Below are 24,769 nucleotides of genomic sequence, written 5' to 3' on the forward strand. Positions count from 1 at the left end.
TGCAAAGATGTGATATTTGGTGTAACATGATATACCAACATTTAAGTCTTATACCCGAGGGATTCATAGATATGAGAGAGATGCTATATATATACCGGTTATACAAAGTAAATAAATAAAACCCTTTGCCGGTTGTGTCCAACTTCTAGATTTTATAGTCTATGTAGCATCCTTTTAAGAGTTTGATTGTTCCGATAATTTTTGTACTCCAATTTCTTGTTAATGTAGTTGTTTCCTTCCTTGGATAAAAATTTATTTATTTTGCACAAACACACCTTTTTGTGGATACCATAACACAAATAATGTTGTTTAAATTATCATTTATGTTTGAGTTACAACACTCTTGACTACATACTCAAAGTTCTATTATTGTATGATTGTGTTATTACCGAATAGTTATTACATTCAGACTTCTGTATTACTACCCATTCCTATTCTTAGTTAATCAGAATTTAGTATACCAAATGTACCATAGGGTTGGTATGAACTTTGTATTTGACCTTGTATGAAAACAAAAGGGACTACACAACACGCCTCTCCATCAGTCAACCTCAAAAAACATGTTAAAGTTTAACGAGAGTAACAACCTTTTGAATTTATCCCACTCACCCAGACAAGGATATCAAAAAAGACCACTAAATTCTCCACAAGAACAGTGTCCATTGACAAATTTATGAAGCCGCTTGCTATCTCGAATGACAATTTCCCTAGCAGTCAGTAATGAGATGAATTTAACAAAATTATGGCAGTCCCTGCACATAAAGATACTCTTGATAACTCGTATTGGTGCAGCATTTGGCATGTTCAACAACCCAAATGCAATGGCCAACTTTTCACTGTGATATGCAGTAGAAGAGTGTGTCTTTTCTTCATCGCCATCAGTTACATCCAAAGTTTCTAGTGACTCATAACCAAGGCGCTTTGCCTGGTCGAGCAAGTTCTCCAATGATTTGTAAATATCTGCACTACGAAAATGTGACTTGTCATTTGGTTTGAATGAATAAACCTTGTTTTTTATGCTAATCCAGCTCCAATCATGTAATTTTTTGAGTTTCTCTTCTTTCATCATTTTTCTCACCCTAGAAACATCCTTCCATCTACCAGCAGAGAGGTACATATTCAACACCAAGACATAAGTTTCAGTGTCTTTTGGTTTGAGCTTGAGTAATTGTTCAGCAGCATAAAAACCCAATTCTAAGTTCCCATGACTTCTACATCCAGCCATCAAGAGCGACCATATAAACTCATTGGGCTCAAAATCATTTTTCTTGATAAAATCAAAAGCTTCATTTAACTGACCCAACCTCACAAACATATCAATCAGGCATGCAAAGTGGTCCATTACAGGCCTAATCTTATATGCCTTTTGCATCATCTCAAAGTAACTGAGAGCTTCCTTGACCATTCCAGCGTGGCTACAAGCAGATAGAACACCCACAAAAGTAATCTGGTTTGGTCTAACACCAGCTAGTCTCATATCCTCAAAGAGCTGCAGCGCTTGATGAGACTGGCCATGCTGAGAAAAACCTGTAATCATAGAAGTCCACAATATCATAGTTCTTGTATCCATCTCCACAAAAGCCTTAGTTGCTTTCTCAATGCTTCCACACTTATTATACATATTAATTAGTGCAGTGCCGACTACCACCTCTGACAAAAACCCAGATTTAATGATCCGAGCATGAATTTGTTCCCCCTGTTCTACGGCCACCAATCTACTACATACAGTTAGGATACTTGAGAAGGTGAATAAATCAGGTTTCATGCCTGACTGGTTCAATTTAAAGAAAATGTTAAGTGCCTCACATCCACTTCGGTATGCTGAAAGATCATCCTCTGCAAAATCCATCATCTGGGAGTGGCCAGAAATCATTGCATTCCATGTAACCAGGCTAAAAGTTTCCGTTTTATCAAACAATTTCTCAGCCTCACTAATACATCCACATTTAAGATACAAATACATGATAGAATTTTTAATGGGTAGAGAGGACATATAGCCAAGTTTAATGCTTAATGAGTGAATTTGTGCCCCTACACCCAAAGACAGCATTGTACAACACAAGCTCAAGACACTAGTCAAGGTGAACTCATTGGGTATGATGTCCTCGGTAAGCATCTCAGCAAAAAACCTCAAACCCCTTGCAGCTTCTCCATTATCACCACAAGCGGATATAACTGCAGTCCATGAGATCACATTCTTTTCCCTAATCCTCTGAAAGGCTTTAATAGCAGATTCTAAGTTGCCAAGTTTGGAGTAAAAGCTACAAAGGGCATTGCCAACACTTGTGTCAAAGTCAATCTGGTATTTGATAATATAGGCATGAAATTGCTTCCCCAACATGACAGAGTACAATGAAGAACAAGCATTCAAAGCAGTTCCTAGAGTGTAATTTGTAGGATAAGCCCCAGCCTCCAACATTTCTTGGAAAATCTGGATGGCAATCTCAGGCTGCGAATTTTGAACATAACCAGTCATTAGGGTTGTCCATGAAACAACATTTCTTCTAAGCAAATTGTCAAAGACCTTCTGAGCATTTTCCATGCTTCCACATTTTGCATAAACATTAATCAGGAACGTCATGACAAACAAATCTTCTTGTGTTACTGTTTTCATAATATGCCCATGAACAATCTGTGCCTCTGAAACCGAATTTTTGTTTATGCATTCTTGCAAGAGGGGGACATAATAAGAAGATTCGAACTTCGTCCCCTCTTTCATCATTGAAAGTGCTTCTCGGAAGTCCACCGACCTTTTTTCTGAACTTCCATCCAAATGGGTCAGTTTCTGATTTCTCTGATATGAGAAGCTTAAACTCTGAGATACATTGACGCAGATTTAGGATCATCCCAGGTTTGATAAAGCACATTAAATTCAAAGTGCCTTAGCTAATATACATACAGCAACCTTAAATTGTGGCATCAGGTAGTTAACATTAAACTGAAAGTTGTGCTGATTCAGCTCTTCAAAGCAAGTACAAGTACTTCGGAAATGATACACTAACAAAAAAGTTTTAGTAACTATGGTATTTTGAACATGTTATCAGTCACTAAGAAATGCAAACAACATAAACATGGAGGATGGTTCGGAACACACATATACACACACCCATATTGTCTGTATATATACTAATACAAGTCTTATAATAAGGTTTCTTGTAACAAAACATGTATAACCAACACACACACACACATATATATTACAAGATTTTAATACTTTTATAGCAAAAAGTGGCATCAATAAAGAATTTAGAAAGTAATTTAGAAAAGAAGGAAGTACCTTTTCGGTGGTGGGGTGCTTCCTGAAATCTGGGTCGCGTTTGAGAGTGCGAGTAACAGCAACTGAAGGCAAAGAAGCCATGAAGAAGGGATTTTTGGGATATTAAGGAAACTACATAGCGGAGAGAGTGGAGACTCGGGAGCAAGTATTATTATTACTTTATCCTATGCTATCTGTTTGTTTGGATAAAATTGTGGAGGGAAGGGACGCCTTTCTAACTTGGTCAACCTCTACCACCCGCTGGAAATAGTAGAGTACAAGTGAAAAGATAAATTTACGCTGGTCTTAAAACTAAGCACACAGAGTTACTACCTCTGGCTCTGTACCTGAATTTGGTATGGTATCAATGTAGTGACACACCACTTCACTAAATTGGCACCAAAGTTTGACTTGATCGTTGATATAGGCTCAATGGCCGTTACTGGTTTTTTTTTTTTTTTTTTGGTAAATAAAAAATGTGTAGAAAAGGGCGACTAACATGACTTTCCTACCTGAGCGTAACTATAGTAATACCTTATCCGCTTCTAGGTGAAACCCATAATCCCAACCGTCGACCAATTGGGATGAAAATGGGATATAAAGAGTACCAACAAATAGCTAATTGTTGAGGTTCAAACCCAAGTCCTGAGATTTGTTGACTTGATATCTTACTAACTATGCTACCTAAATATTGGTGGCCATTATTAGTTTAACCGCATAGTAAATTAAAAATTATTTATATAGAAAAATATGTTAAAAATTTAGACAAGTCAATTTTAAAATACCTTAAAATAAAATTATATACCATATTAGCAAAAATTAATAAATTATATAACTTTTTTTTAAGAAACGAGAGTATCTAAACCTTTTCGAATATCTGACAATTCCCTCATGTCAGTAACTTAATAGTCATATGGTTTGGTGGTATTTATCCTGTTTTGTGAGGTTCATATCTAGGAATCAAATTCTGTTATAAAATTATTATGGTGACATGCTAAATACAGTATTTATTATTAAGCTCTTTTCATGCAACATACATATAATGAGAGCACAATAATGTTTCTCTTTTTGTAGAAAATATTTTAATAATCAAATCCGTAGATGACAATATAGAAATGTATGTTGTTAATGTTCAAGTTAAAATATAAAATGATAAGTTATTAAAAAAAAGGTTTAGCTTATTAAGAAAATAAATCAAAAGATAAAATCATAAAAGAAATATTCTCCTTTCAAGGCCGGTAGGATCAGTAACCCGACCCAATCACAAAGCTAACAATTTATTTTCAAGGCCTAGTGATTTAAACATGGGGGAGAAAAAGAGAGAGGGAGAGGGATGCATCATATAATAACCAAGTGACATTTCTTCCTCCAAGTGTAGGTTGAATTGATCATAATGGTTAGCAATTTGTGGAGTTTCAGATTTTTCTATCCTGGAGTAGTTTCAGCCTTGAATTCCTTTCTTGGGTGCCATTGTTTTGACCAGCCAGCTCTAGAATTGCAGAATCTGTGAAATACTGCTTGCCAAAGGTCGCTCTAATCTGACTGAACATAGCGTAAAAAGAAGAAAAACACACTTGTCCATGCTTATCATTATTATTCAGTTCATTAGGCAAATGAAGGTTATAACTTAGAAGAGTTGCCCAAATATCAAGCCTAGTTCGGCTTCAACCAACACAGAAAAATCTAATTCAATAACTGACTCAACTTCCCCACACCCCCAAAAATAACCTAAAAATAAAAGATATTAAAATTTAGAATATGCTAGTTGACAAAACAATTGACTAGTAACAATCAATGTTTGTAATTTGCAAAGCATCAGTTAACAGAATTTTAATTTACACATTTGCCGTGAAATTTTAAACAAACATTATCTGGATTATACAGATGAAAGCTCAACATGCTCCCATGCTTTTGTCTCTCCTTCATATAGAACATTTTGACGCACACATTGATTGCCTGTCCTGCAAGGGATGTATCTGAAAAACAAATTAGAAGTGTTAATGATTAATGTATCTGCAAAAACAAATTAATAGAATGAATGATTTATACATAATAATAAAAAAAAAAAAACCATATTTCCTGGTGTTTCAATTTAGGCCACTAGTGTTTTAACACAAGAATTAAGATTTTAATCATGTATGCGATGCCATTTATATTAGGATCCTAAATTCACAAATACCAAAAAATTGAATGTCTTACTAAAAAATTCTTGGTAAACTACTACAAAGGCTGTCACATCAAGCTTATTAGTGTTATTTACAAATTTTAAAAAATTGTTACCAATGGTTAAAGAAGAAAATGTGCTAAAATTGTAAGTGCTTCTTTAAATAGCCTAAAAATAATTGTACGCATGCCACATAATTTAAATCCAACATCAAACGTAATTGGCAACCAACTGCTAACCAGCTAAACCTCTAATTGCAATACAATAAAGAGCAGGCATATTATCCAAAATATAATAAAAAAAGGCAAAAATAAGATACATAGATTAAATTATTTAAATTAGAAAGAAAAAAAATTCCTGAAATGGAACAAATACAATCAGAAAGATCTGCTAAATGGCACAAGTGCTACAGTCAAATTAATTGGTTTATAGATACATAGATTTTGAAATAGCTTGCATCAATCAACTTAAAGCAAAATGTAAAATAGCAGCATATGCTAAAATAAAAAGAGAACATATATTGCTTATGTCATTCAAAATCACACACATGCGCACAGATACATTTCTTGACAGAAGATAAATCAATACTACTGCTAATATTTCAATGATAATAAATTTAATTATAACCAGCAAAACATCCATATATCAATAGTTATTTGGATACTTTCTAAATCTACATCTAGCACTACCAGATACAGAGCACAACTATGCATATACAAAATACAACCATAAGTTCAAAACATGTTCCAAGATAGTAGTTTTCTATGGCTTTCATCCAACAAATAAATGAGATGCCGGAGACATTTGGCTCAAAGAGCCAGCAAGATGTGACAAACCTTGCACCAAAAACAACCTTCTTCAGCAATTGTATTTCATTGTTTCTTTCTCAAAACCAATTGTTGGAAATTGCTTAGCATACTCCTCAACCTCATTCCGGAGCTTTACAATCTCAGATTGAATGTGCTCATCTGATTGCATGGTTGCCACAAAATCCTTCAACTTTGTTCCTGGATTTAGAGTAACACAACACATGTGAGCATTACAATAATAGCAGCAAAAATTCCTCACTAGACATTAGAACTTTATAAAGATAACATTGTTCATCTAAGGATAAAGAGTAACCTTTAGCATCAGCCTTAATCTTCAAGGCCAACTTCACGGCTGCATCAAAGAAGTCAGCTACTCTTACAAAATCCTCCTCAATAAACCCTCTTGATGTGAGAGCTGGGGTTCCTGAACCACCAGAGAACAGACATTCGTCAAAATAAAAGCAAATAGCCAATAATCAGCTGGCATAGGATAATCAGAGGAGGGAGCCCTTACCCATACGAATGCCACCAGGAACCATGGCAGATACGTCCCCAGGAACAGTATTTTTATTTGCTGCAATATGAACTAATTCCAAAACCTTTTCAACTCTTGAGCCATCAATACCCTATGATATAAATTTTCAAATACGTTAATGATCCCCTTTCTCATATATAAATTGTTTGTAGCCACCTATAGAGAACATCCATCCACTATACATCAAAGTTTTAGGATTTTCCCAAATGAGTATTTCAAAGTAATTGGATTAATTCATTAAATTCAACTTTAAAACTCGTCAAGAATAGGATTAACAAGTTTTCTGCTCCATTGAGTTTTGTGAAACACAATCACTAATGAACAGAGGGTGGGTTTACACAACAAAACAATAAAAATTTTGTCGGTCATTTTTTCCCTTCAACATCCGATTGACTCATTCCAGTAAAAGTTCTCTTCAATAAATCATAGAAAAGTTTTCTTGAAGAGTTTATCTAATATGCAAAAACACCTGACCATAGTCCTGCAAGGAAAAGTAAATTGCTAAATAAAACAATAGCCAAAGGAAGTAATATTTCTCTTTACCTTGTTTTTCAAATTTACCAAGACTAGATGGTTCTCAGTTCCACCAGATACAAGTTCATAGCCCTTCTCTAACAAACTCTGCATGCTCAGAGAAAGTAGAAGAGCAAGCTATCAGAGTAATACATTGAGACAGATAACATCAAAAATCACAACTAAAGAAAAAGAAAACCAAAGAATATATCCAATTTGATAAATGTTACAAAAAGTACCCATTCATTGTACCTCTGCAAATTTTGAGCAATTACTGAGAACTTGCTCTTGATAAGCCTTGTACTCTGGAGTCGTGGCCTATAATCACAAGATAGTCCAAGAGCCAAAATTCCTATGAGCTTGGCTATGTTTCATAAAAGAAATTTTTTTTAAAAAAAATCCCCTATCTGGCATTTTTTAAATACCAAAAGGATTTATGAATTTGATCAATATGTGATTTCAGTTTATTTTGGATAATTTCCTTTGGATAAAATCAAATTGAAAAAACCTGCTTCAGTGCAACTGCTAAACCAGTTATGGTATGATTATGTGGGCCACCTTGAAGTCCGGGAAAGACAGCCTGATTGATTTTGTCTTCATAATCATACAACACCTGTTGGAAAAAACTTAACATTCAATAATTCATTCTAGGTACTTCACTTCAGAGCTTACATAAACGTCATCACAGGACTGAAAAAAACTAGCACACAAATAGCAAAACCGGTGGGAAATGCATGAATCAAATATAAGCAAGGCATGAGTGACACTTTTTCCTTTCCCCATTCATCATCTTCTTATCCTTTTTTCAAAAAAATTTAAAATTAGGACTCACTTCTTTCCCTTGTTTGTTAATCTCTTTCACCCCCTTCCTAAAGAAGATCATAGCTCCGCGTGGGCCACGAAGGGACTTGTGCGTTGTGGTCGTCACAATATCTGCATATTCAAAAGGAGATGGAATAACACCAGCTGCAACCAATCCACTGATATGTGCCATATCAGCCAGCAAAATTGCTTTCTGCTTATCACACACCTGTCAAAATTATCAGAAATAAATGTTGTAAGCTAACATTATAAGAACTTCTCTCATGTTTGACCATAATCATTAGTCGTATAGGTCAAGCAAAGGTTTACCTTGCGAATGCGTGCATAGTCATAAAGGCGTGCATAAGCACTCGCACCAGCAACTATTAGTTTTGGCCTGAAAAGCGTGGCACTTTTCTCCAACTGCAGATATTTTTATTCACATGGGTCAGCCCTTCATAATAAAAATTAAAGAGAGAGAGAGAGCAGTTTCCCAAAACAATCTGAAACGAAAGTAAAAAATATATGAAGGGCTAACATTAGCCCTTTGCCAAATCAGAACAGAAATCCTACCTAAGCCATGTGGAAAGAGGAAGAAAAGGTCCTCAATTTTCAATGCAACCATATACTTCCTTGATATAGAGAAATTACAATAGATGACAAAAATAGAATGCTTCACCACCATAAGTCATTGGAAAGCCAAAACATTTTGGCACCTCATCACTCATTCACAGAAAATGCAAGGGCTAAAATTCTGATTCGAAAATAGATTGAACTCTTTGATTTGTAGTGGTTCTAATAATTTGTGGGAATTCTCACAAGTAATTTATTGGCATATAAACAACAGTGACACACCATGTGCAACATCAATCACAACACAATTTTTAATGTAGAAAGAAGCAATTGGGACCAAAATTACATACTACACTCCCTATATGTTGCAATTGCCATATTACTTATATAATTTCAGTTCTTTTGCCAATATTATCCGCAGAATATAAACAGACAACACTCTGTCTCAAAATCCTACTTCTGACCATTGACCTAAAAAATAGTGGTCTTACAGACAAACACAGCATCACTGACAAAAAGATATAGGATTCATATGCTAATTTCTACACACAAAAAAAGAAGAAGAAGATATTTCTGGGTATGATAGCAGCATTCCAAAGTGTAAATTTGCTATTGATTAGAATGAGAATTTCCACAAAAAGATAAAAGATAAGATACCTGGTCGTAGTCAATATAACCAGTGCCCTCATTTAATCTGTATGGCATTGTCTCAAAGAATATAGACACAGCAGATATCTTCTTGGTGTCAGTCTGCACAATGGCAAAATAACAATGAATACTTGTGTAGCATAATGTATGTAGATAAGCAACATTGCCTTTCAGAAATAACTACTGTTATTAGATTCCAATTTCAGATATCAAAAGTACTACAGACCACAAGAAGTTCAGTTTCAAGTGTTTGCTGACATTTAATTAACCCGTGCATCACAGTAGCATACTAATAGTAGGGAGAATAGAAAAAGCACTGGTAATTTAATTGACATAGATTGTTACTCTAACTTTTCCTTCCCAGGCCAGAAATGAAATTAAAAGCACCAGCCATAACTGAAAACTAGGGAGACGTATGCATTTGGCAATCAATAATCACCAACAGCAGAAAAACACAACCTAATTCATAAGGTAAAAGTTCAACTGAATGTATGGGCACCTGATATCCATGTGAAAGATGTCCACCATGAGGTAGATCAAGAGCCATGATCCTCTCATGAGGTTTCAACAGAGCAGTGTAAGCTTGAAAGTTAGCAGGGGATCCAGATAGTGACTGCACATTGACTACAAGAAATAAAGTACGCATTTAAGCAAGTATTCATTATAAAGTTCTCTGCGTGGTAAAAATGGAAAGTTGAATGATACAGTAAATAAATAAGCAAAATTGAACAAAGATAGAGATGCAGTTGAGATGATAACAAGATCCTGACAACATAAATGCGCATTAACTTTCCAGACAAATACAAGGATTGACATTATTTCACAATATCGAAATACAAAAAGAAAGCCCCTATATCAGCTTAAATTAGCCTTCTAGTCAACAAACCCTAAACTCTGCAGCATTTTAGCCCACCTATATAGAAGGTAGTGAACCCCCAAAGCAAAAATTTAAACAACCATTTCATATCAGTAATATATGACTATTATATCAGTAACGCCCTCTGGAATTATTTCTCTAAATCTGTGAACTGCACCTTTAGGTAAACATTTGAGTGAACATCCACAACATTAAAAATAAATTTTTTTATTTATAAAAAAAAAAAGAAAAAAAAAAAAGACAGCATGATTATATTATATTATAATTGTTCTCCTAGACGGCAACACAAATCATATTTAGTTCAATTACCTCCCCATTTTTCAGGATCCAAATGAAAAGCTTCTAATGCACGCTTTTGACACAAGGATTCAGCCATGTCAATGTACCTGAATAAATATAAATATTCATAATATATATTACATAAAACACCAATTAAGCAAAGGGTAATGCTTTACAAACAGGTTGCACTCTAAGGTTCAAACTAAATAAGAGAAGCTGACATTTGATTTCTCTTTAATTCGAAAAAAAATATATATATTTTTTCCATTATCTCATTAATATCAAACACATCCTAATAGCTTTAGATATTAATAACTTTGAGGTTGCTTCTAAATGAGTCCCTTAACTATGAAAACTTGTGATTTATACCCTTGAGACTTGAGTAATTACAACAATATCAACATGCCCCTTCCATTGACACCTGGTTGGATCTTGCCATTAAACTAAACAAAAAATGACATTGTTTTGGGCAAAAAAAAAAAAAAAAAAAAAACAGAGAAAATGTGACAGACCATACTCGTTTGTTTATTGATATATATTTGTTTATATGTGTACGTATTAAATTATGCAAAGACATACTCGTTTCCGCCATAGTATCTAGCTCCAGGATACCCTTCACTGTATTTGTTGGTCATGACAGACCCAACAGCTTGCATTACCGACAACGACGTGAAATTTTCGGAAGGTATAAGCTCAAGTCCCTACATACACAGATTGATTTATTATAATACATATAGATATTGTATTCTAAACTAAACCTTTCCAAATTCAGCCTCATTGGAACTAGCAATAATTTCAGATTTTCAAATATCCTAACACAGAAATTCTATTCACTTTCACCATCAATTTCAAAGCCAAAACCTATAGCTCAAAAACGAAGTAACGGTACCTTCCATTGGCGAGCTTTTTCGAGCTCGATGATGTCGGCAATGACGGGATCGATGACTTCCAGTGGTTCATTCAATTGCTTAATCCACTGCAACAAAATAACCAGATCTATGAAATTATTTTTCAAATCAGAGATCTCTATAGAGGAGCAAAATGAGCTTGATCGAAACAAGTGAATTAGAAATGGCTTACAGTGGCACGAGATTTTTCCTTATCCTGTAGTGCCTGGTTGGCCAAAGAGGACTGCGATCGAAAATGGAACAGAAAGAAAAGAAGATTGGAGGAAAAAACGAATCAATAAATAATGGAACGTTAAGGAAATATTGGCGGGTAAAAAAAAAAAAGTGGAAATGAAATGAAGTTAAGCACCAAGTGATTAACGAAAGGTCGAATCGAGTTGTTGATGGAGGAAGAGGAGAGTCTGTTGCGAAGAGCCATCGCTGCCATTGCCATCTCTCTCTCTCTCTTGGAGTGGTCTGTGCGAGAGAGAGTTTGGGAGTTTATGAAACGCTTTTTATTTGGAGGAGGAGAGTGGGTGTGAGTGGGTTGGTGGGTGAGGTTGATTTGTAAAACATATATGATATATGTGATTGGAAAGCGCGCTTGTCTTCTTGGTCTCTCTCTCTCTCTCTCTCTTCATTTGTCAGGTGTTACTGCCAATTATGTGACGTCACAACCGCCATTCTCAACAACCCATCCAATACGGTGTCGTTCTGCCCCCTTGGGCTTGGAAAGTTGGCAAGAGTCTCAAACTGAATCATAATGTTGTGCCACATGGATAGCCCTAACACAACCAGGGAGTGCCCCACGCCATGAGTTCTGCTAATTCAAATAGGCCGGATCAATTATCACACGCGTAAGACCCTTTTTTTATTCATAAAAAGAAAATACGTTCTTGTTCTCTTCTGATTAATGGATTGTGGTAAGTTATGACAAAAATTGTGATCCTAACATTCTCCTTTTCTCTTCTGAGTAATGATCGTGACAAGTTGTGGCCAAAATTATGATCAAAACATTTTCCTTCTCTTCTCTTCTTTTCTTTGGTATAACAATCTTTCTCTTTTCTTTTTTATTTATAAATTATATACAGGTTTAATAATAATAATAATAATAATCCTATTATCATAATGTCATTAAATTTATTCCTAGCACAATTTCCTTTTGATAATTTATGAATTGGCATTAGCTCAAGCGGTTAAGTGTCTAATTGACAAACTTTCATGATTATATTACTCTGCTAAATTTGAATTAAAATGAAATTATTAAGATTCTATCCCCATTAAGAATATTTTTATTCTATGGACAAATTTAGTCCTCATTTTTCTAATAGGTCAAATTAAAATTCATACAAGCCTATCACAATTTTGTCATATACTAGCTTCTCAATTGTTATATTTTGAACACTCAAATTTTAATTAAAAAATAAAATTGTTAAGGAAACACATGCTCCAAATGTGCAAAAATAAAAAAGACACTTATTTTAGGGGAATTCCTAATAATTTCATTTGATAGAATCAAATCTGAGGGAGTCAAAATTTAGTAATTAAAATTCGTGGACTAAACTATGCCAGAGCCAAATTACACCACACGGGGTCTATTTATTTTTCCTTCTATTTTTTCGGGGTAGTGTACTTTTGGTCTTTGATAAACCACTATCAGTAGAGTCAAGCCCATCAATCAATATTGGACCGAGCCCAATTAGGTAGCTAAAGCACAACCCAATTTGTGAATCCTCCACTCAAGTGGATTGACACGACGTTTTCTTTCTTCGGCTTCTTTTCTAATGTCTTAATGACTCACATTTTTTTAAAAAAAAAATTTAAAGGAGAGTTTCAAATTTATGGCATCTGCATAGTTCTTTATTGAGAATAAATTCGGTCTGGATGTGGCGTAAAAGGTAACTATTACGCCCACCAATAATAATGTGACACGTCATATTTTTTCAAATAAAACACTAAGCACTTCTACACTAAATCAAATCCTCTTCAATACAGAAAACCATATCCACACCTCTTTCCTAAATAGAGGTGCTGCCGAGAATCTCCAATTACGGCCATCGGAGGTAGAGGACAATTAGCGGTGGAGGAAGCAATGAGAAACGCAAAAATAGAACTACACAAGAAAGCAAGCAATGAGAGGTGAAAGAATGAAATAAAGCACAGATTTTGAGAAGTGGGTTTGGATTAGAAGGGAACAAACAGTCTGGAAATCGCAAGGAGCAACATCAGGAAGGTAGAAGGAGTGAGATAGAGAGACGAAGAGGAGAAAAAACAAGAGAATTGTGGTCACTGTAAGGCCACACAGTGTACCCAGTTTCTTCTTCTTCTATTTGTGCTTAGAGCCACGGGAAGAGAGAGATGGGGTTTGAGGTTTCTTTGAGAGAGAGAGGCGATGGAGTTTGAGGTTTGAGGTAGAGGACCATAGAGGAGCCTTTGGGGGTGCCGCCAACAACCCTCCAAACCTAAGGTGGACGCTGCCTAAGACAATATCGATCTCTCAATCCATAAGAATAGAAGCCATCAATCTTTCTATGGTGGAATTTCACCACCAATTACATGAAAAAAAGTTGGAAAGAACAAAACCCACAAACCCAAATCTAAAAAAAGCTACTCCAGCAGTAAGATTTTAAAAAAATCTTTGATTTTTGAGTTGGGTTTTAATCTGGGTTGGCAACTGATCAGGGAATGGTTGTTGAAGTGAGCTTATATGGGTTGGTGTTATGGTGACATTTGGTTGTTGAAGTGGGCTCATGTGAATCAGAGAGAAAGGGAGCTAGTGAGAGAGAGGAGTTTCTAAGCTACTAACAGTGGTTGCGAGTGGCAGGAGTCGTGGAGCTTGGTCGGCAACTGGAGATGAGGGAGCTTGAGAAGATCGGCTATGGGGTTGGTTTGATTAGAGAGAGAGCTGAAGTAGATGGTTGTTGCCTTGTTGGTGAGCCTTGCAAAAAATATAACGTGGCACATTATGATTGGAGGGCAAAAAAGTGGCTTTTTATTCCACGTCCGGACTGAATTTATTCTCTTCTTTATTATCAGACTAAGACACCAATCATTTTTTAATATAAGCGAAGATTGAACCTTATTGTAACTTGTATATAAAGCTAATCAATGTGCGGATGCTTTGGCCAAGCTTGGAGCACAGTCCGGCTCTCATTTTGTGGTTTTTTGTAACCCACCGCCTGTGGTGGAAAATTTGTTAGCTTTTGATAAAGCTAGCATGTTTTGTAATAGACTTGTTATTTCTTAGTTTAATATTATATCATGGTTTACCCAAAAAACAACCAAGTATAGTCAAATTGTTTCTCCAAAAATAAAAAAAAAAAAGGTATAGACAAATTAGCCTGATAAGCATATTTGCCAGCATAGGGTTATAAGTTATAACTTCAGTCTCCACAGAAAAGTGAAACAGCTCTCGCTATCATACAAGCAGAAATCTAAAGTAAAAAAAGTGAAGTGAACTTACAAATACATAAAAAAGTATTGAATATATGTTGGGAAATCAAAGAACAAGAACATTACATTAATAGATTCATCAACTATATAAGCTCGCAGTGTATTAACTTAAAAGTAGAATAACACTCGCAGTAGAATAAACAAACTAAGATAATTAGGAATTTACAATACTAATTCCTCTTTCTTTGGAACTCTTTTTTTTTTGGCAGGGAGAGAAAGACAAAGGAGGGGAGATGTGGGTATACTTAGTAAAAGCTGTAATGTAATCCTAACCTCAAGGTTGTAATGTCTGTGTCCCTATGGGTCAACCCCAGATTAAAATATGTAACAGAAGTCGATGAAGTTTACAGGAAACAAAATTAACGTTTTCTACCCTTCGTCTTGGTGATCCTTGATTTGCTTGATTCATTAGGTGGTTTCCAGATGATATCCTCAAGATTGCCACAAAAATTCTTGTAAAACTGCAACATGAAGTGAAAAGTTACTAAATATAAATTACCAGGACAATACTTGCACATGTAACTGCAAAGAAAACAATTATATACAACAGACCTTGAGATATTCACTGGCATCTCCTGCTGCTTTCTGAATATCTACCATCAAAAATGTCGGAGCAACTTCAAAGATCTTCAGCCAAAAGAATTAAAAATCAATAATTAAGCCCCAAAAAAAAAAAAAAAAAAAAAATTTTTTGAGATGCAAGTAGAAAATCAGAAAGAAGTCAGGATGGAAAGTTTACTTCTAGAATGACTGAGAAATGACTATCCTTATTTGCTGAAAGACCTTCCACTCTCATCTGAAATTTAACACAGTTCAGTATAAATGAGTTAGGAAGTTTTGAAGACAGCATTATTATTCCCTCATAAATCAAAATGAACTATACATCTACAGAGCGGAATAGTAAAGCAAGAGTTCTATAATAGAAAATGCTGACACGTCTACCTTAAAGTTGCGAGTGTGAGTCTTAAAACCCATTGATTGTGCAACAACTTCCATACTAGTTAAAACGACCTTTGCTGGCTTCTGTGTAACAAAGCGTGTCTGTTGCTTCACAGAACCCTGTCACGGAGAGGGCAAGAAATTTGAACTTCTTAATGGAAGTAGGAAACATATATTAAACAAAATCACAACAACATACACTTATTGCATGAGATTGAGAATTTAGCATATTTCTGAGGAAAGGTAAAATTGAAGTATTAAGAAATAAAAGTATAGCAAATGTTAACAACTCCAATTAGGTATGGGGTTTGGGGTTTCTTATGTCCATGATATGCGGGATGATTAAGAATGATAGGCAACATTAGAGTAGAGAGAGCTTATGTTTGACAACACACCTTTCATGTCTAGGATTAAAAGGTTCTTTGCCATTTGTTAATGAAGTTATTACCAAGCAAACATTATAATCATTGTCTCACTTATATGGCTTTTCAACATGTTAAGAATCACTTTCAACATTGATAAAAACATCTTTTCAACTTCAATTCACGAATACATATAAAAATCCATGTGGCATAGTCTAGGTTTTAAGAAGTTGCCTACCCTAAAGCTCATGTCCATTGTCAGTGTCAGACAAGACACTGATTTGTGTGTCCTCAAATCATAGCTCAAAAAGTAAAACGCACAATGTTTGAATTTTAACACTAGAGATATATTAGATTAAAATACATTTTAACAGTAAAAAATTATTAACTCATACCTGGCCACGATCAAACAGGGATGCAAGGTTTAATCCTTGAGATAGAATTATCAGGTCAAATGCATTAAGAATCAAAGGACCTGTGTCCTCATTCCCACATGGCTCATTAGCCCCTTGCTCCTACAGGAAACCATATTTTCAATGTTTTAACAGAATATAGCATATGATTACCAAACCAATGCAAGTGGAAAAAGACACCTGATTTGGACAATCATATGTTCCAGTGTGTATATTGAAAAGGCATAGTAATGCAGGACAAAATCAAAATGGATGCAACAACAATTTTTGAAGAGCAGAAAATAAAAAGGCTCTGGTTTCAAATTTTTGGATAACATACTGTTGATTAAATTAGAGAAAATCTCTCTTCTGCACTCACAGGATTGAGGCTACAATTTACTCTTTGTTTGGTACTGACTTCTGCCTGTCTCGCCCACATGGGAGTCTAGTTTATAAGCCTTCATAATTGTTATATACAGGGTTCAGAAAACAAGGCCGACTCCAAATTTAATACGTAACTGCAAAACAGATTAACTCTAGATCGAATGAGAGTCAATTGAGGAACTGTCAAACTGTGGCTCTCAATTGACCAAGCATCAATTGAGGAACGTTCAAACTATGGCTCTCGATTGATTGAGCTTCAATAGAGGAACTGTCTAAGATGCACAGATCGTACTTCTCTGATATGCTTCAGCACAACTTGAGCAACATTTTACAGACACTGTTCCTATTACATTGTCAATGGATATTTCCAATCTAAAACTTAACAATTCTCCAGCACTATGATAGGTTCCAGGAGCAACTGAGACACACTGGATCCATGCTGCACATATGCCTATATGCTACACACACCAGATCAACCGCCTCCACACAAGCTGGCATGTTAAAATGTCAATAAATGCAAACGAGAAAGAAAGAAAATGTAGCATTTGAAAGCCTTACCAACCTCATCATCATCAAAAACTGCATTTAGATCATCAAGGTTAACATCTTCATATTCAAGAAGTCTGACAGGAACATAATCCTTGTTAAACCATTCATCATTTCTGATCTGTTCAATAGTTATTCGCTGCACAGTACAGAAAATAACTTCAAAAAAACAAAAACAAAAAAACCAAAGGAACTAGATCAAAGCCATCAATTTCAGTGACATTTTTAATAGTATTACAAACATCATATAGAAGGCAATACAAAATAGGAATTCATCATTCAGTTGGCATAAAATGGTAAAATAGGAAATATGAGCATCGATAATGGGTTCCCCTAAGCCATTAGAAGGAGAGATGATATTACTGTGGTTCAAAGGGTTGTCTGATATCATCACAATTGTTGTTAGATGTGGGAAAACATAATTTATGTTCAATCAAATTGCAGCAAAATCAGAATTATTAGCATCATTATTGCCTCTCCTAAGCCACTAAAAAGGGGACGCTTTGTAATATGAAGAGGATAAAAAAGATGTAGACGGTCTCGCTCTACTAAATTGGTCACGAGTGATGGTGCTCTAAGCTCAAGGTAATGGAGGGAGACGATGCGCATAAGCAAGGAAAAGGACTCTCCATGACGGACAGATAAAACGTAGACGGATACCAAGTGGACGGTAGCAATGCCACGTGGCTTGAGTAATCTCCAAGGAATCCTAAAATGGAAATATCTTGCATTCCACAGTTAACCCTAGTCAAGGGACCCCTATATGGGGAGGATCCCACAGAATACGTGCATTTATTAGGGTTTTCTCTATAAGGAAATACCTTCTTGACCAAGAAAGAGAAAGTCAGTTCTACATTACTATAAAAGCCCATAACTCTCAGGAATGAAGGTACATATAATTCACTCTAGCTCTGGCACTTTAGAGTTGTGAAAAAGATTTCTAACTTAACTTTCGGAGGATTTTTGACCAGTACCACATTGGTACTCTCTTAAGGTCTTCCTGTTTTGTGTTGTGCAGGCGTTGTCTAGAGCATGTGAGGAATGTGTAACTTACTGACGATTTTCGGCATTATCATAATCCATTTGGTTGTCTACCGTATTCACAATTGCCGTCACACAAGGTGAGACACAGCTGATTTCATTTAACAAATCAATCCAAATCAAAGATATTGCCAATTAGATTGCTATATACCAAGAGCACACCATATTGCCAATGATTAGATGTAAGAAGAATTTTTCATTCATTAATTATGAAATTTTTTTATATAAGTAACAAAATTTTATTGAATAAAAAAAAATGCCTTGTGTAAACAAGAAGTGTACATAAGATAGAAAAAAAAATTACCAAAAAAGAAATATAGAAATTACAATCCAAATGAAAGAGTCAATAAAATTTACAACTGTGGATATCTCCAGGACCCAAAACATTCACATTAAAAGAATGTTGTAATGATAGACATCTTCATGTCAACCACTGAGGCTTCCACATCTTCAAATGTAAAGATTCCTCTCTCTCTCTCTCTCTCTCTCTCTCTCCAAAGAGTCCACAACAAGCATAGAGGACCCAAAATCCAAAAAAAGAAGAAGAGAATTTAACAAACCAATTCCTCCATCCAAATAAAACACCAACAACACTCTTCGGCATTTCCTACTAAACCCCAAACACAGAAAAGACAAAACTCCACATTTCACATGAAGCATCACAGTGCAACAAATAATGGTCCACTGCCTTCCCACCATGCCCACACATGTAGCACAAATCAGACAGAATAGATCCTCTTTATGAGATAATCACAAGCTAGAATCTTCTCCCATGCTACTGTCCACATACAAAATGCAACCCTTTTCGAAGCCTGGGCATACCAAATGCTTATCAAAGGGAAAAACACCTCACCAAAGCCTTGCAATACCTCTTAATATGAACAAACATCAAACCCACCATTTCCATTCAGCCTCTACCTCATGCAACCAACGCCATATCTACTTAGGATGTTGGAGAACAAAACATCAAACAACGAATCAACCGACTCCAATTCCCAATAATTAAATTTTCAAATTAACATGATATTCCACTAGTGCATCCTCCCTTAATTTTGACACTATAAATAAGAGTTAACTGAGGCATCTTATCAGTTGCAATCGCAATCAACTCCAGGTATATCTCCTTCAAAGGTTAACTCCCATACCATTTGTCATGCCAAAACCTCACTTAATTGCCATCCCTTACCTCAAACAACACAAAACCTACAAATCTATCCCAACCCGGCCTTATACTCCTCCATAAACCACAACCATGTGTACTTCTAATATGCTTTGTTGACCAACCACCCCAATCTTCCCCATATTTCAAAGCAACAACTAATCTCCATATATGAGTATCTTCCTCCCCAAATCTCCATAGCCATTTACCCAATAGGGCTTGGTTAAAGGTGCCTAATTTATGCATCCCAAAACCCCAATCAGAAAATGAGAACAGATTGGATTCCAATTCATAAGATGGTATTTAAATTGATCTCCCAAGCCAAAGCAACTTGTCCCCAACCTCTCCCACTAGGACTACTTCACTCTTACTCAAATTCTCTTTCAAACCAATTAAATCTTCAAAGCAGGTCAACACTATTCTAATATAAAAAGGTTGCTCCACAATGGCATCACAAAAGAGAATAGTATCATTGGCAAAGAGTAGATCAGTAACAAACTGAATGTAATGTTATTATCCATTCTTAGCAACATTTGACTCAAACTCTCAACAAATATGACTCTAGAGATAAAATTCAAACTTCCCATAAAGGAAAATGAAGTTGGCAAAACTTTCCTAAGAGGGCATCTGGCTTTCTATTTCTAGTCAAAGATCTTGCAAAATTAAACTAGATTTGTTTTAAATTTTTACCTATAAATAAACATTTGAAGGCCATCTTAAGGATGTCAAAAACTTAACTGGATACTTAAGTAATTGGATAACTACAACTAAAAATCTTGGCTTTTATGGTCCTGGCACATGATAGCTTTCTTTAATACACTTTCCCATGAAAGTAATTCAACACATTGTGTGCTTGTAGTGAGACCCATTACCCATATGACATAGAATCCATAGCTTAGCTGGAAAATATGTGCAAGTTACTAAACCGAACAGCTGTGACCACTACAGCCAGTTTATTCAATTATGTACTTTTATTTTATCAACACTTGATTAGATGGTAACCCCTCCCCCTCTACATGGTGAAAATTATTTCATAGAAAAAGAATGAAAGAAGATAAGTAGAAAATAAAAGGAAAAGGTGATGATGTCAAGAACAAACTTATCTCAGTGCAGGCTTGGAGTTTGGGCAAATTATGACATAGACCAAGTCAGTTTTCCAATTACAAAAAAAGTGGTGCTCTTGCAGCAGTGTGTAAAAACAATAACAAGAACAATCCTCTTTTGGCATTTCTAATTTTCTGTTGCCCCAACAGGTTATACAGAGTGGGGTAGTGGCACATGCATTATCACATTGCATGTTATTTTTATGACATTTCCTAACTTAATTCTGAACCATATACCAAAAATTGCATGAGCATGTGTCTTTGTCACAAATCCTATTTATCAGATGCAACCAAGAGAATGTACAAATGTTACATACAAAAATCAATGTTTTGTCATAGAGCTAATACTTACAGTTTCAGGATTGGGGTCTAAAATTCTATGAATTAAGGATTTTGCTGCAACTGGAAACCAAGATGGACATGAGAACTCTGCTTTATCAATCTGCAGAAAACAATTTGAGGAAAAAAAAATGAGACTAGTGAAATTCTAACATCTTTGACAAAAAGCACATAAGAGGAAGCAGAATACGTTGGGTTTGGAATGACAAAGGAGAATTAAATGATGATCAAAACCAGAATCCAAATGGAAATGCATCTAATAACAAGATTCATGGACAAAAAAGACTTAGACCAGAGATAAAATCTCCATCTTCCTTCCCACCAAATATAGGTTCCAAAGGACTGCTTGATCACTGTTTTTGCAGTATAGACTAAGCATGGTAAATGGGATGCTAATTCGCTAAACTTAACTGATGTGCAAAGTTTGCAACAATAAAGCAACATATTGGTTAAAGACCATTACACCCATCATGAAAAAAAAAAAAAAAAAAAAAAAAAAAAAAAACCTTGCCAATAGCAACATGCAAAGCTACTTATCTGTTTGATAATTAAAATAAAAATAAACAAATAAAAAGGTAATCATGATAATAGCTCATGCCTTACTATATAGCGTGGTGAGATCAAGTTCATCAAATGGAAGATATCCTGCCATCAGAACATAAAGGATGACCCCACAGGACCAAACATCTGCCACAGCACCATCATAACCCTTGTGACTGAGAACCTAGAGCAAAATATGAGATTACTCGATAGATAAGCATGCATTATACATATATTCAATGCAGTTGAACCCAACTTAGAAGCTAGCTACCCTTATAATTACCTCAGGGGCTACGTAGTTGGGAGTCCCACATGTTGTCCGAAGGAGGCTAACTCCCTATGTGCAAGCATTACCGAGTAATAAGCCAATAACATCATTTCTCACAGATAAGATAACATGAAAATTTGAGACCAATAGCTTTAACAACAATCTTACTTGTTCAGGCAGAGCACTCAAACCAAAATCCGAAATCTTTAAATTTCCAAGGGAATCAAGTAAAAGATTTTCAGGCTGTAAAACAAAAGGAAACAATTGTAAGACTTTTTTGAAACCAAAAATTTACAATTGCTTTCCAAATTCCAGCCAATGAACACCTTTAAGTCTCTATGGTAGACTCCCTTGCTGTGGCAATAACCCACACCATCAATAAGCTGCTGGAAGTATCTACGGGATTCGGCTTCACTCAGACGTCCTTGATGAATCTTCACAATCATTATAACATCACCACTTAATTTAAAAGCAAAAAAAAAAATAATAATAATAATAATTTGAAATTTGAAAATTACCTCCCAACCCCCCTGACCCCCCAAAATAAGGCTAGTCCAAATATTGCCAACAGGTTTAAAATTAGACTACTCACTATTTTATCGAACAATTCACCACCGGTAATGTACTCCAAGATTATATAAATCTTAGTACGACTTGCTAGAACCTAAAAAAAAGAACATTATTAGTCAAAGGATCCATTAAATACCAGGGAGAAAACATATAAATCTCATGGATTACTAAAATAACTGTAGAGTCAATGTCCAGATTTAGAATTTCAGAAAGTCAAATATCCTGCCTCGTGAAGACGAACAACATAGGGATGTCTGACTAGCTTCATTATCGATATCTCCCTCTTAATCTGCAAGATAATAATAATAATAAATACATTATGAGAAACAAAAGTTGCTTGAGATCGAGTAAATTAAAATTGAAATATAATAGGTTGTAATTTAACATCAAATGTCTATTTTTTAAGGACCAATAAACGTATCAGAAACTAGGACTTCAGCTTTCATATCAGGAAAGCAATAAAATCAACCTTTTAATGTTAATTAAAAACACATCAGCGGAGCTGTTTGAAACCTCATTATATTTATGATTGTAAAAACCCAGAATGCCATTCTTGCTAATATATTAAAAGTACAAAAAGGTTTCAAACTTCAGATAAGATTAGAACCCAGCTTAAGCAAGAAAAATAAAAAAGGTTCATCCTATTGAAACTTGATTAACAACACGTTACAAACTAAGCTTTGATCATTCCAACAAAACAAGAAAATTAAGAACTATTTAGAGCCAGTCTTTGGTAATCTTAACATGTAATTTAAACAAAAAATTATCAGATACAACAAAAAACCACAAAAGTACTAAGATCCACTGTTTATTAGCTAAATAAGAGTATCAACGACCGTCCGATCTCATAATTATTTTCAAAAAAAAAAAAAAAATAAAACCAGAATATATGTGGAATAAATTACAGTTAGGTTGGTTGAGTGAATCCGAAAAAATAGGAGTAACTAAAAAAAAAAGTAGTAATACACTAAACCTGTTCCATCATCTTGTGTTTGATGATGGTATTACGATCGAGAATTTTCATGGCGACACTCTCACCGGTCTCCGTGTTCTGCGCGAACTTAACCTTAGCAAAGGTTCCTTCTCCAATTGTCCTTCCCACCTCGTACTTCCCTACTTTCCTCACCACCATTTTTTTGCTCACCAGCATTGCACTCCTACTATTTCCAGAACAGAAAAAGTTTTTACCAGCAAAGCACCACCATTCATGTATTATGTAAAAGCTTTACTAACAAGCCTTTCGCTTTTCTTAGTATTTTGAAGATGTAATTGTCAAAAAGAAGAAAACAAGTCTTGATTGTTTAGAGGTTAGGTCGGAAAGCAAATGTAAAATCGAATCAAAGAAAATTTTGAATTCCAAGTTGAAAATTTAATAAAAGGGAGGCAAAATTAAATAGTAGGGGAATATCTCGATCTTTGTCTTTAATACTGTACTAATAATAGTTTTTTTTTTATTTTTTTTTTAAATTGAGAAGCATTGTTTACTACAGTTAGCTCGATTAGTAAAATTTTTACTGGTTAAATAAGAGATTTGAAGTCCGATTATTACCCATTTATATAAAAAATTAATTAATATCTTAATTTGATGATAAAGAATTATCACTAAAAGTAGACACCGCGTCTTGAAACTCTCTCTAAAAATATAAATTTGAGAAGGATTGTTTGTTTATTTGACAAATGGGTTTGGCGTGTGAAAACAGTAGTTTGACAAATGGGGTGGTACAGATAGAGGTGTTGAGTGGCTGATAAGCCGCTGACAGGCAGTGCCGACCACTTATGGAGCCAACTTAGTGGTGACAGGTCACCCCCACCCTTTGTTTTCACTCTCCTCCACTCCCTAATTTTTATAACATAAATATTATCGTACAGACAGCGACTAATACAATGCTCACCCGGCACTCTGGCCCTTTTTTTATTTTGTTGATTATTCTACTTTTAGTAGTTTTTTAATCTCCTCATTTAGACTTGTCTTATGTGCAGCTGATAAAAATATTTTTTACTTGGTTAGGAAAACAAAATTCCACCTATCCTACAATTTTTTATCATTTTTTTCTTCTAAAAATAACAAAATTAAGCTTTTTTTTCTTACTAGTTATTTTTTCTGAGAAAGACTTTAATTCAATTTCAAAGAAACTTGGTCTTAGAGGTGTGTAGAAAAAAGTAGGCATTTTTTGTATTTATTTTTCAGTTTTTTTGTAAGACCTACCACTATAAATTAGTTTGGTTTTAAGATTTGTACTCAGTTTTTATTTTCAATAATAAAAAAAAGCGAGTTTGAATAAAGAAAATGAAAATATTTTTTGACCATTTTTATGTTTAGTAAAAATAGAT

General features: G+C 34.9%; 3 protein-coding genes across 5 annotated transcripts; all 3 read right to left on the reverse strand.

The window, feature by feature from the left end:
• Window positions 1-541: 541 nt before the first annotated feature.
• Window positions 542-3,598, reverse strand: LOC115971480 (pentatricopeptide repeat-containing protein At4g14850-like). Its single transcript, XM_031091427.1, has 2 exons — window positions 3,278-3,598; window positions 542-2,815 (listed from the first exon to the last, which is right to left on the reverse strand). The coding sequence occupies exons 1-2, from the start codon at window positions 3,356-3,358 to the stop codon at window positions 623-625; spliced, it is 2,274 nt and encodes a 757-aa protein (XP_030947287.1). The 5' UTR covers window positions 3,359-3,598; the 3' UTR covers window positions 542-622.
• A 1,217-nt stretch (window positions 3,599-4,815) lies between these two features.
• LOC115971481 (serine hydroxymethyltransferase, mitochondrial-like) lies at window positions 4,816-11,901 on the reverse strand. Its single transcript, XM_031091428.1, has 16 exons — window positions 11,713-11,901; window positions 11,536-11,586; window positions 11,345-11,431; window positions 11,035-11,156; window positions 10,486-10,562; window positions 9,799-9,923; window positions 9,309-9,401; window positions 8,409-8,501; window positions 8,110-8,307; window positions 7,786-7,890; window positions 7,530-7,595; window positions 7,308-7,385; window positions 6,744-6,855; window positions 6,543-6,653; window positions 6,257-6,427; window positions 4,816-5,232 (listed from the first exon to the last, which is right to left on the reverse strand). The coding sequence occupies exons 1-15, from the start codon at window positions 11,794-11,796 to the stop codon at window positions 6,279-6,281; spliced, it is 1,551 nt and encodes a 516-aa protein (XP_030947288.1). The 5' UTR covers window positions 11,797-11,901; the 3' UTR covers window positions 4,816-5,232; window positions 6,257-6,278.
• A 2,956-nt stretch (window positions 11,902-14,857) lies between these two features.
• LOC115971482 (CBL-interacting serine/threonine-protein kinase 8-like) lies at window positions 14,858-23,832 on the reverse strand. 3 transcript variants are annotated; one of them, XM_031091429.1, is made up of 14 exons: window positions 23,412-23,830; window positions 22,665-22,727; window positions 22,461-22,532; window positions 22,195-22,302; window positions 22,037-22,111; window positions 21,884-21,937; window positions 21,659-21,784; window positions 21,074-21,163; window positions 17,435-17,557; window positions 16,492-16,611; window positions 15,738-15,854; window positions 15,535-15,591; window positions 15,348-15,422; window positions 14,858-15,256 (listed from the first exon to the last, which is right to left on the reverse strand). In XM_031091429.1, the coding sequence occupies exons 1-14, from the start codon at window positions 23,586-23,588 to the stop codon at window positions 15,155-15,157; spliced, it is 1,359 nt and encodes a 452-aa protein (XP_030947289.1). In that variant the 5' UTR covers window positions 23,589-23,830; the 3' UTR covers window positions 14,858-15,154. The 3 variants fall into 3 exon arrangements, with proteins under 3 accessions (XP_030947289.1, XP_030947291.1, XP_030947290.1); XM_031091431.1 differs by lacking the exons at window positions 14,858-15,256; window positions 15,348-15,422; window positions 15,535-15,591; window positions 15,738-15,854 and having other exon boundaries at window positions 16,498-16,611; window positions 17,431-17,557; window positions 23,412-23,832; XM_031091430.1 differs by lacking the exons at window positions 14,858-15,256; window positions 15,348-15,422; window positions 15,535-15,591; window positions 15,738-15,854; window positions 16,492-16,611 and adding an exon at window positions 16,933-17,363 and having other exon boundaries at window positions 23,412-23,832.
• Window positions 23,833-24,769: the final 937 nt, after the last annotated feature.

This window comes from Quercus lobata, chromosome 12 (assembly GCF_001633185.2).
Source record: "Quercus lobata isolate SW786 chromosome 12, ValleyOak3.0 Primary Assembly, whole genome shotgun sequence".
Classification (NCBI taxonomy): Eukaryota; Viridiplantae; Streptophyta; class Magnoliopsida; order Fagales; family Fagaceae; genus Quercus; species Quercus lobata.

Coding starts and splice junctions, on each gene's coding strand:
- LOC115971480 (XM_031091427.1), bottom strand. CDS start 3,358: ATGGCTTCTTTGCCTTCAGTTGCTGTTACTCGCACTCTCAAACGCGAC. Junction 2,816..3,277: donor AGCACCCCACCACCGAAAAG/GTACTTCCTTCT, acceptor AATGTATCTCAG/AGTTTAAGCTTCTCATATCA.
- LOC115971482 (XM_031091429.1), bottom strand. CDS start 23,588: ATGCTGGTGAGCAAAAAAATGGTGGTGAGGAAAGTAGGGAAGTACGAG. Junction 15,855..16,491: donor CCCTGTTTGATCGTGGCCAG/GTATGAGTTAAT, acceptor TCTCCGTGACAG/GGTTCTGTGAAGCAACAGAC. Junction 15,423..15,534: donor ATTTCTCAGTCATTCTAGAA/GTAAACTTTCCA, acceptor TTTTGGCTGAAG/ATCTTTGAAGTTGCTCCGAC.
- LOC115971481 (XM_031091428.1), bottom strand. CDS start 11,796: ATGGCAATGGCAGCGATGGCTCTTCGCAACAGACTCTCCTCTTCCTCC. Junction 11,432..11,535: donor AGGAAAAATCTCGTGCCACT/GTAAGCCATTTC, acceptor ATTTTGTTGCAG/TGGATTAAGCAATTGAATGA. Junction 9,402..9,798: donor ATCTTTCACATGGATATCAG/GTGCCCATACAT, acceptor GCCATTGTGCAG/ACTGACACCAAGAAGATATC.